Source organism: Lepisma saccharinum, chromosome 18 (assembly GCF_977018435.1).
Source record: "Lepisma saccharinum chromosome 18, izLepSacc3.1, whole genome shotgun sequence".
Lineage (NCBI taxonomy): Eukaryota > Metazoa > Arthropoda > Insecta > Zygentoma > Lepismatidae > Lepisma > Lepisma saccharinum.
The window spans coordinates 63,529,432-63,542,173 of record NC_139246.1 but is presented as its reverse complement, the minus strand read 5'-3'; the positions used below and the strand labels follow the sequence as shown (position 1 = coordinate 63,542,173).

At 37.0% G+C, this 12,742-nt stretch overlaps 1 protein-coding gene across 1 annotated transcript in view; it reads left to right on the top strand.

Moving 5' to 3' along the window:
- The window catches only part of LOC146002610 (guided entry of tail-anchored proteins factor 1), a 41,471-nt gene that overhangs the window by 18,758 nt on the left and 9,971 nt on the right, over nucleotides 1-12,742 (top strand). Inside the window, exons 2-3 of the mRNA XM_083140575.1 lie at nucleotides 4,476-4,641; nucleotides 8,474-8,541. Coding sequence (XP_082996701.1) covers nucleotides 4,476-4,641; nucleotides 8,474-8,541 — 234 coding nt within the window. The remainder of the gene's footprint in view (nucleotides 1-4,475; nucleotides 4,642-8,473; nucleotides 8,542-12,742) is intronic.

The window sequence follows — 12,742 nt, the reverse complement described above, 5'->3', positions numbered from 1 at the left end:
TCAAATCACTGTCCGCGCACGGTCAGGGGGTATCCACATTAGCGGTCAAAGTATAATCATCGTCAATCTGGTGTTGATTTCTTGACAGAGTACTCTGATTTTCTAATTATTTTTTTATAAAGAGCCTGCCGATTGTACTAACTACAATGTTTTAAGATATTTTCAATGACGGAATTGGCTATTACTACACTGGCGTTCGAACAAAATGGTAAAGAAAAAAAAGAATTGCGAAAGCGGAGAATGTTTATTTGCACTTACAATGTGCAAAGCTACAAATGCAACAATGGTAAACATTACTTTGTCAGTCTGGGTTGGCCATGAAAATTTTCGGGCTGATTGTTTCATATCGACATTGTTGATCATTTCTTTTATTCGAACGTTTCCAACACAACACAGCTGAACAATGCACAGGATAAGCAGTACAAAAATATGCTATACACTGAAAAAAAAAAAAAAACAGCAGCCAATGAAAAATAAACAAATTCATAACTTAAAACTTAATAAAGAAAATCAAAATTGGCCAAACTTACTGCATTTATGAAAGAGGTTGTGCCAGATCATCATCATCCCCATCATCCTCTTCATTGTAGCTTGTGGTGCTTTCTGAAGAACTGTCACTGTCGCTGTCCTCTGCTCCTCCAACAGAAATAATTATTCGTTCGACCTCGTCTTCCATCAGTCTGTCCTTTTCCCAGTACTCTTTTCAAGTTTTTGCACGTGCACGCAGTACCCCTTCCAATCCTCTTGGTTGCAAGATGCAATTCCCTGTACAGTGAGATCATGTAGTTGGGATACCGACAGCGATCCCGATATATTATGATCCCGCACATATTTTTTAACTTTCGCCCAAGCTAATTCGATGGCGTTCAAATCGCATGCATAAGGTGGTAAACGGAGCACTGTATGGCCATACTGCTGCAGTGTCTTGTCCACACGGAAGGTTTTCTCTTGTGGCTTATTATCCTGTATTAGTTTGTGCAATTCGACTTTCCTCATGCTTGCGTCGAACGGGATGTTATGATTTGTCAGCCACGTTACCATGTCTGACTTAAGGCTGTAGCTCGAGGGAACCTTATCCACCTGCACAGTATGATAAGGACCATTATCTATGATGACAACGGACCGATGGGGTATATTCGGGACCAGCTTCTCTGTCAGCCACTTTTCAAAGTTTGAGCTGTTCATTTGCCCATGGTAGTCTCCTGTGGAGCAGCCTGCTTTATAGATCAGGCTTGCATTGGGAATGAACCCATTACTGCAACCTGCGTGGACAACAATGAATCGATGTGCAGAACTTGCGTTAGATATCACACCCGAAATATCATTTGACTGCCAACATTTGTTTGATATTAGATTGGTGTCCACAGCCGTTTCGTCAACATACACAAGCATGCGATTCTCTTCCCGAAATCGTTTTATGGCACGTAAATATCTGCTCCGCCATGTCACAATGTCTGCTCTCCCCATTAAAATTGTCCTTTTGTTTCTGCAGGTCTTCCATTCAAAGCCGGATCTTCTCATCATACGACGCTAAGAATCCTCCTTCCACGGGAAATTAATTTTTTGTCGTATGACAGACAAAAGTTTACCACAGGTCTGCACACTTTTTTCACTTATGTACATGTCACGAATTGAATTCCTGATTACATTCATGTCAAAATCATCGAGAGTCACATTACAGTGAGGTGGCCTTTTCCTAATCTTTCCAGGGGAAACTAGTTTTCTCATCGGTGACCGCTCATTTCCTTCACACGATTCTTTCCGAATCCTCTTGATTGTCGGCTCCGACAAACCTGTTGCTGCAGATGCACGCTTGGTGCTCTGTGTAATTGGCAGAAATTTTGCTTTTCTTCAGATTCACGATCGCAAAAGTCAATTACTTTGCTGACAATATTACGTGCTTCACTATGCACAGTAGCACCTTTCCTCCTTACACCTGCCATAACTCTTACAACACCTTGAACACCACGAAAAATCACAATTAAACACCCACGCAAAAGCACTTCCACAACAACAATGACCGCATGGGAAGACTTCCTGCTACCTCTAGAATCTGGAAATAGACCGGTCTTCCCCTGACCCTCCGTGCATCCTCACCCCTCATTTAGGGATCTTCTCGTGAGCGGTGAGCTGTACTAAGTTCAGAAAAAATATGTTTCTGTCTCTAATGTTGAACATCTTGAAAGAAACATATCAGTTAGTTTGTTGTGCACAAGCAATTCCTGGCAAATTATTAAACCCGTAGAAAGTAGCAGGTTGTATCTGCCATGGAGAGATGTGGTAGGCAAGCAATGCACTTGTTTACTTTTAACTGATGTTAACTTGGAAAGTAAGTTCTCACTTTAGTCAAATTATTGTAATCTGACATGTTAATTGTTAAATTGTATTTGAATCTATTTTTCATAATAACTCATGTCAACAACTGAAATTAAGCATGTGAACTACTGACTACATGGAAATTTTACTACAAAACAAAGAAATAAAGGCGCTGTTGGAAACTATTAATATCAGCGATTGTGCGAACTGTTAAAATATGTTATAGTGAATATATTTCCAAAGAATCCCTCATAACTAACACGATGTAAAATCACAAATAAAAATTCCTTAAGAGTGTCAACTACTGGTGTCCTTTCCTTAAATGAGTGAAGTAATGTTGTATTCACTTGGAATTTGTAAATTGTTATCCAACAGAAACCAGTGTTTCAGGATGAAATATTTAGCAGGAAATACAGGCTGGTCTTCTCATAATTGCAAATCATGGAATGCTGTTTGAGGTAAATTAAGAATCAATTGCAATAAAAGAGTTTTTCTACGTAGTACAGTTTGGTATTGTGGCAACAAAGCATTTTTCTTTCTCATTGAGGCTCATGGCAGTGTACAGCCTCAATGCTGTATTTGACAGTGAATATTCAAGCACATTAGATTGATAAACACATATTCCATCAACTTTCCTCTCTTTCCATTTTTCACTCTTGCAATATTAATAACAGAATTATTCTTTGGTGCTGAACTTTTGAATCATCTTGTATATCTGTTTTAAATTTTTAAAGGATTACTTCATTTGTTCATTTCAAAAGTAGTAAAATACTTTAACCTAAACAATTCAAACAAAGGTACAAACAAAAGTTGGTGCCACTTTAGGAGCTTAGCATTCCTTTATTAATTTGCACCAGAGTGGAAGGCACTAACAAAGTATGGTTTTGTTTCCCCATGAAGCCGTAGAAAGAATCTGTTCAAAATTTCATAAATGTTTCCAATCAAGTGATTTTGTTTATTAAGACAAATGCAAATTTTCAACAAATTCAAACCATTAAGTGAGCAGCAATTTGGTCTTGAAATGAATGCGTGCCTTCAATTTTTATTGGATGAGTGCTGGAGCAAACTTTACACCCCATGTATCTCCTAAACCAAATATCCAAGAATATTAAAAATTTGCATTGTTTTGTAAGGATCACACAAGGAACAAGTGTAACAAATTTGAAGAAAATATAATATTGTGGATTACCTTTTTTTCCTGGGGTCCCGGGTTTGAATCCCAGCCTGGTCATGTGAGCGTCTATTCATCAATTTCACCACATCGTCATTCATCCCCCCCCCCCATCTTTGCAAATTAGCCAAAAGTAGCACAAAAATTGAAGTAAAATAAAGCAAATCAATCAATCAATCAACTTTTTTTGTGGATGATTTTATATATATTTGATGATGACCCATTTGCAAATACTACTTCCAATCACTGGATGTATAGAACATTCAGGTCATGTTCTCTTCAAAAGGTTTCCATGTGCATGGTGCCTAGTATCCTAAATTGAGACCTGCTGATAGGACCAGAGGTGTTCATTTTAAATCAACCTCCTTCACTTTCATGGCTCACAATCACAAGTCTTCCGCAGGGTGAGGTCTGCCCTCATGGGGTCTCCCTCTGTATAGTGCCCACTGCTTTGTGTCTTGGCAGTGGGAAATAAACAAAATATTCTGAAACTAAAGACATCTGTTTGGCGGTTATGCAGAGATAGATAATTCATTCTAATGACTTCTTGTTTCATTTTTTCGCACAATTTTTATTTTCTATTGATTTTAACACCTGTCTGGCTACTTTGTCATGCATGTACAGCATGTGCCTGCCAACACCACCAGACAGGTGACAAAATTGATTGTGAATAAAAATTGTGCGGAAAAATGGAATGTGAACTCATTAGAATGAATAAAATCCCAAATCTGTCCATCTTCCATGATGCCGTGGCTCACGACAACAGTATGGCTGTTCCAAGTACAACAACAAAACATGTAGCTGAAGACAACTGTGATGCAGTTTCCCCCAATGAATATCTTCTTTGATACTTTTAGCTATTTATCTCCTGCAATATTCACCCTCATGGCTCACCCTCGTAAGTCTTATCTAACTTTTGAGAAAAACCGTACATATTCCAGAATATTAAGAAATGTGTGATACAAAAACATGTTTTCTTTTTCCACAGGTCCTGTCAGTTGTATTTTGGGAGTCGGAAGGAGAATGTGCTCTGCAACGAGAGATAGAGGAAGTCAAACGTGAAATGCTGACAATATCTATGCTGGATGAATTTGCCAAATATGCACGATGTCAGAGAAGACTCAACAGATTACAACAAGAGAAATCCAATGCAGGTTAATGCAATGCTTGCTCTTTTATTAATGCACTAAATATGAGATTTTGCAATTTCCCATTTAAGAAATATGGTTAAGTACAGAATTAAACATATTTAAAAAATAAACATAGGGCTCGGAAAGTGCCAGGGAAGGGTGAGGTGCAGAGGGAGAAAAATGTCAATTACACCCAGGGTGCAAATTAATGGCGGGGAATTCCCCCCGCACTAATTTTTATCCCAGGCCAAAGAAAATTATTTTTAGCCCTGCCAGAATGGTTGTATCCCCCTGAAGGAAAAATTAAGTTTAAAGCATATGGTATATATATATATATATATATATATATATATATATATATATATATATATATATATATATATATATATATATATATATATATATATATATATCATTTCTTTACTATGGTAAACACAATTGAAATATCATTCTGGAAACAGTTAATTAATCTTAAACTGATTGCATCCTACTTCTTGGCTGAAGTTCTATTTTTAAATAGCACATTGTTTACTTGTCTACAGTGTCATTAGGTGTAAAGGTTTTATAAAAAGGAAATGTTTTCACTATTAGTCTGTGGTCGATGAGAGCACTATTGTTCAAACAAATTGTGTCCTAACATATACGTTTGCGTTGAATTGAACTAGTTTGATAGCTCTTTTTGTGTATAAGTTGTGGCTTTCTTAGAATGCAAACAGAATGCAGTGTTTCTAAATTATGTGTAAATGTTATCACAGGTTTCAGTACTCAATGTTTGAACCATTCTTTCACTGGCACAAAGTTATATTTTTGACAAATGGCCCTAAAATACTTACAAATTACAACTAATAGGACTACACATAATAATGTTAGAAATGTTGAATACGTGGGATAGGCATTACTATGATGTTTATCCACTTTTAGCTCACAGAAATTGTACTGAGACCAGAGTTTTTGTCCAGAATGTAAATGAGTCAGTCTATACCAAATGGTCAAGCAACACCATTTTTAAAATTTTCAATATTTTTGTTGTTCTAACCCCTATGCAAGGATAGTTCAAAGCATGCATTATTTTTCTAAAACTTGACTTTGTTTAAAAATGGTGGTCATTTTTTTTGTTTCATGACTTTGAGCATTTTTTACCTTTGCAGACAGTTTTGATAATAATTATGATAACTCAGCTAAGTAAAATGATGGAAAGCTGTGCGAAAATCATTGTTTTCGGTATATTTCATGCACTGTGCACAAAGAGCAATCATGAACTTGTGAACGTATCTCCAATTGAATGGTGACAAGCGGAGCATTTAAGATTTCCTTTTCCTCTACAATGTTGCTTTTCTGTCAGTGCACCGCTTGTACGAGATGACAGTGGACGAAAACAAACTAGGCTCCCAAAACTTCTCAAGGTGGGCGACAGTGCAACACATCACCACAATGCTTGATTGACAGTTCCTTCAGATACTTCTCGCTGCACTTGGACCCATCTGTGCTAACCTAGTCAACTTCATCAACTAGAGATCTGAGATCCTATAATAGGAGTTACATGCATACATTGAATTGCTTCACAAAACATCACACATGAACAGGAACTGCAAAGACAGCATGATCAGATTGATGCACTTGCAGGAGTTGATATTGCAATTCAGACAAGCGGTGAACATGCGTCGCTCTTGTCTGTGCATGCTCAACGATGGGCTGTTCAACGTCTTTTAATAATCATGTATTAATCAAAAATCATCCCACTATATGAATTTTAGCTTATTTCTTCATTCAGCTGACTTGAAAATTGTTCAGAGTAGGTGGGTTGTCGTTCCAAGAATAGGCTATCAAAATACTCTATATCATCAAGTATTTGGATCCAATTTATGTGAATAAATTTTTAAAAGTTTGATCATTTCTGTTTTCTTATATATAGTTTAGATTTTTGAAAGCATTTAAAGTAAAATAACTCAAGCATAGGTTTTATCCTGGGGTCAGTCTCCAGAAATTTTCAGCCTGTGTATAGGGCCGGTGCAACCCACCATCGTGAGGAAATTGGGGAGCTCCGAGTGAGTGAGCGTAATCAGGTCGCGAAGTCCTACAATGGTCCCCCTAGTCTGGCTGCAGATCTCCACGCCCCCTTGGTGGCCCGCGTGGGAGGGAGGCCAGCAGTCGGTAGGTAAGCCTTGACCCAATTTGGGCTGTAGTGCTATAGGGTTACATAATTGAACTAGAAATCTGGGGAAGATTCCAGTTTTAAGCTCCTTTGTATGGGTTTTTACCCTAGGTATATGATACATGACTTTATAGGGTTTGTAATAAAAAGTATTTTCAAAATGAAAAGTTTGAAAAAATATAAAAAATTGTTTTAAAAAAAGATACAGCTGTACCCTGTGCAATGCACATTACCATCAAGGTACATTGGAGTGTGGAGGTAGGAACCCACACATTCTTCATCTCAGCTATAGAGGAGATATGATCAACAGAATGCAATGGCACCCTTTACTTTGTAATTATTCTAAGAAATTATAAAAGTCATTCGCTTATTGTATATCAGCTTGAAACTTGAAGGCCACAAGGCAACCCTGAAACTAACAATGGAGGGAGAGCAGTATGTTTCTGCTGGAGCATCTGTGATGGCATTAACTGCACCTGTCCATTCGAAGGATGCGACCCTTCTAGAATATCAATCATGTGCACATATTTTTTCATATGCCCATCGCAAGCTCCTGCCTGCCACCCAAGACTTTTACTATGGCAAGAGTTGTCCTGTGGAGGTGAAAGCGACAAACTGCAGCAGCACATAATTAATAATAAGTTTGCTTGATTCTGACTTACAGTTTCTCTTTCTCAGTATCGTACACCTTGAACCCTTCATTACTACATCTAGAAAAAATATGTAAATGGTATTTAGGGGTCCTGAGGACCCCAAATATAAAATGCAGCTATAATGTATATGACCACTGCTTTAATGAAATTTTTTTCAAACATATGTTTATAAAACTGAATAAATTTGCAAGAAAATTAATCCTGTTCATTTTCAAGACACTCTGAGCACAACTTGCTCACTGGACACTTCCACAAAAAAGTTACATAAACAGTACTTTGGGGTCCACGGGACCCCACTTACTCGACAGTGTTAACACGACTGGCTTTCCTGCAAAACTAATGGCTTTTGTAAACTCCTCACTAGATGTCAGGAAACTACAGAGATGGGCAGTCTGCAGAGAAAAGCCATCTGCTGGCAGTCACAAAAAACATAGTAGCACTGCAGGGTTAAATACTTGTATAAATTTTAGTGCAAAATTGCAAAATGTTAATGACATTATTTATAGTTGTTCTAGAAGTGGGTACCACACATTACTGGAGGTTCACTACTCTTGTGAACTATAAGGCCAACTGCACCTGCCTAATCTTCAAAATTTCTTAAAACTGTACGTAATTTTCCCAACTGCAGTATTTTCGTTCATACAAACCATTATTATAAATAATCCACTAACATTAGTTTTTGTCAATTGACTGATAAACACCCAATACTTACTACATATTTCAAAAAAGGCATGAAGTACTATCTTTTTAATATCTCTACTACAACTTTATTTCTTCAGTACCTCAAGCTTCAGTACAATTACCTAATTTATATTCACAATCATTACTTTTCCATTTCCATTTTTATATAATATTTGCCACATCATTTTTAAAATAAATTCATTCTTGTTTGTTTGTCCATGGTTCAGTAGCTTAATATTTTTATTTCACAAATAACTTAATATTCAATGAAGATGAGTTACGTTGAATATGTTTGTTAATTTATTGTATCAGTGTTATTGATCCATGTTTGTCCATTACAACAATTTTCTTCATTTATGTATGATTTCAGTTCAATCAAGAATGGCCTCTCAGATGAAATCAAAGTTTCTAGTTGTGCATGTGGTTCATGGATTTATGGTAAGTGTCATTCTAGAGTTTTTCCTTTTTCTTCACATAGAATTTTGGAAGAAAATGAAAAATGTTATATTGATTTGCTAGTCCTCTACATTTTTACATTGTATGTGAATGTACATATTTTAACAATTTTTCATTCATATTCAGCATATTTTTGTTTTTACTGTACAAAAAACGTTCTTCATCCACTTAGCTAAATCAAAAGTGGATTCCATTCCTTATAAAATGTTCAGTCTAGTTGCTGAATTTCTTAGACGTATGTATTCTGACCTCTGCAACCCACCAACTGGAAAAAATGGGGAGGAAATAGCTGTTACTCTAATATCCCAGCATATATACATATTCAGGGTGGCTACTCACAGGGAATTCCTTGAATTCTGGGAATTATGCATGAATTATTGACTCCAGGAATTATGTGTGAATATTTCTTTGTAGACGTGAAAAATTGCAACTTTCAATAACCCAGATCCAAATCCCATTCATACATATTTATAAAATACCCTAAGCCAAGTTTTTCACAGTTTAGCTGTTATTTTTATAGAGGAAAAGAAAGCTGCATGGAAAATAAAACAGAATTCTCTCAATCTATTTGCTTTGTTAGTGTCCTTTGCACAACAAATTACCTACAGGTGGAAAAATATTGTGAGACAAGATATCTTGAAGTTGATTAGGTGAATGTTAGTTCGAAATTCTTATACAATTAACAATTTTTCGTAGAGCAGTATATCCGGTAACGTTTACAACTTCTGTTTGTAGATGCATTTCAAGTCTGAGTTTGTGTAAAATGACAAATGTAAACTCTGCATCTTAAATATATGTACAATATGTACAATTTAAATTAATTAGTATTTTTGGATACTTTATATTGTTAATATATTTGTGTGTGGCTGGTGAGAGGCAGTAATATGTAAGGTTGAAATAGAGGAAACATCTCTTGTACCTTTGAATGTTTGGAAAGTTCATCTTGAGAACTTAGAATTTCTTGAATTTTATGATGGGCCTAGAGTGGCCACCATGATATTGCTCACATTGTAGATTTTCCCTTCTGATTTATGGTTGTTCACTTGTGCGTAACAATTGTAACTTAGAAGAAAACACCCAACATATGCTAATACTTGGAATAAAATAAATAGGGAGCATGTGTTCTCCTGAAACGTCACAACGAAAAACTGTTTTCTTATGCTTGTAATAACCGTAAAGTACAGGAAAATAAAGTAAATAGGATTGCATCCTTTTAACTTTCATATTGTTGGCTTCGTTTTCCTCTTTCTTTATTCTTACATAAATAGTTTACCTCATAATTTAGCTACACTGCTGGCCAAATGTTTCTATCAGGGTCAGATTTAAAATTTCAGTGATCTCTCGCCCTCCTTCCTGGGAACATATGATGCAGCACACAGTGTTGACAGTTCATCGTTTGAATACCTAAATAAATATTTCTTAAATATGTTACAGATTTGTAAATTCAAGGCCTGAGTCAATGAAATGTACATTTTGTTGCATTTTCCTTTTGATTCTTTCACATGAAAAATGTACAACAAAAGTAAGGGAAAAAGTTCAAGGATACAGGTTTGACTTTGTAGTGAATTGTGTTACTATAGTTACCAAACACTATTTTCTGTAACTAGATGAGGATGATTTACGAGTGATAGAGAAGAGAACAGTCAAATGCCGTAGGTCAAGTTTCCAGGGTGTTACGTGTCTGGAAAACCTGGAAAACAGGGAAATGTCAGGGAATTTGGCTTTTGAGGGAAATGTCGGGGAATTTTGCAGATTGTCTGGAATTTGCATGCATTTTGGAGTCTGCAAGAGAAAAAGTTGCAAAATAAACAAGCAGTTCACTTTCACTTCTGAATTCTCTTCTTGTGATTCCACTCAAACAAAAAAAAAAAAAAATCCTGTAGAATTCCTATATTCAACAAAAATTTCTCCAGATGCTGTGTACTTATAAATGTAAGCAAAAAAGCAGCATTTTCTACAACACTATAAGTCCTCCAGAAAAAGAAAAATTGTGTATGGTTCATGAACTTTTTCTGTTGTTTTTACATTGTGAAGATCTGTTATGGTGAAAGAATGTACCACTGTTACCTTAGCCTGAAGGCTAGATGCACGTGGTTGTATCACCCAATACATTTTATGCCGATTGTAATTTTACATTTTACTCTTTGAATTTTCACGTGTTCTTGTGTGTGTAGAATGAAATTTGCTAAAAAAAAATTGTGAAAGTGCATATTCATAATCATTAACGGATTATATATTTAATTGAAAAACACAAGATTCAAAGGCAAAAATCATCATCTTAAACATTTCTGGAAAAAAATCATTTTTTGACTGGAAAACCTTAAATTGTGTCAGGGAATTTTATAATAAAAAAAATCGTAGCAACCCTGGTCTCAGAGTAGCATCTCAGTTCCTGTGTTGTCGTTCTGCTTAGTGTAGCAATGTCTGAAATTTTACTGCAAAACTGGCTGAAGAAGCTAGAGATAATGATACCAGGCAGAAAGAAACCGAAAGTTGTGAGTAGAAAAGCAGTGACACTATTTGTAGGTATAATTTCTTCCAACAGATATTCATAAAGTACCCATATAAAATTTACTGGCAGAGTATTCTATATAAAACAGCAAGTATTTCATGAAGAATCTAAGTGATTCATTCATGTCTGTAGTTGATGTATGTGTCCATTTGTTGTGTCTCCAAGAGTTCTTACCTTTGTAAAATAAATTATATATTAAAAAGAGAGTTGTAAAAGGGGTGGGGGTCTGCGTGGGGTGGTTGCCTGTACGCTAAGGACAAATGGGGTGCCGAACAAGCAAAACAGATAAAAATAGAAATAGCGTTGATGACATAGTGCCCTGTGAAATTACTGGCACCCTATTAAATTAAAGTTATTGTCAGTTTGCAAAGATATAAATTTAGTAAAAATTGTCTTCCTCTTTTTATCTAGTCGGTTCCCTGACATAATGACATGTTTAATTTTTTCCAACTTTTCAGAGGAAGCAAGGGAAGTATAAGGAATTAAACATAAATAGAAATTAAATTTTCATTAAGTCCCAAATGTATATCTGACCATACAGGGTCCGTTCTGAAAGTATCCGAACTTATTTATGTGCAAACAATTTATTGATGACAATTACAACTGCTGTCAATATTCTTCAATGTAGGCACCTTCAGCCTCAATACAGCGAGTATAGCAACTTTTCCATTGTTCACAGCAGTCCTTTAAGTCCTTGACTGACACGCTCTTCGATGCTGTGTTCGTGGCAGCTTGAACCTCTTCAATTGATGCAAAACGCTCCCCTTGAGCACCCTTTTGACCTTGGGAAACAAAAAGAAGTCAGCCGGTGCCAAGTTCGGGCTGTAAGGGGGATGAGGCAGCATTGCCACGTGTACGTTGGCCAAAAACTCACCTACCAACAGTGCTGTGTGAGCCGGCATGTTGTCGTGGTGAAGCACCCACCTGTCGGCGATGTCAGACCGGACGTGCTGGACCCTCTGTCGGAGACACTGAAGCACTGTTTTGTAGTAAGCTGCATTCACGGTGGTCCCAGGAGGTACAAACTCTTTGTGCACGACCCCCTTCGCGTCGAAAAAGACAAGGAGCATTGTCTTCACCTTTGATTTTGACATCCGGGCCTTCTTTTGACGAGGGGACACGAGGGTATGCCATTCTGAACTTTGTCTCTTGCTTTCGGGGGTCATACTCGAATAGCCAGGTTTCATCCCCGGTTATCACTCGGTCGAGAAACATTTCGTCACCGTCCACACATTCCACAATTTTGCGGGCAATTCCCACACGACACTGCATTTGATCGTCCATCAAAATCTTCAGAACCATATTTGCACAGATTTTGTGCATGTTCAAGTTTTGGGTAACAATTTCAAAAACTTGCATTTTCGCCAGTCCCACCTCCTCTGCATTCATCTGGAGACTTAAATGCCTGTCTTTGTCTTACAGAGCTTTCACACGGGCCACATTTACCTCCGTTTTTGACGTGAACGGCCTCCCTGAGCATTCTTCGTCCTCGACCACCTCCCATCCTTCCTTGAACGCCGTGTGCCATGTCTAACCTTGCGTGCGGGACATCACTTCCTCGCCGTAAACCTCCCGTAGCATGGTTAAAGTCTCTGTAAGTTTTTTTTTTTTTCAATTTAACACAAAATTTCACAGCGTGCGCTCCATTTTCACCAAATCCACCAACTGCAA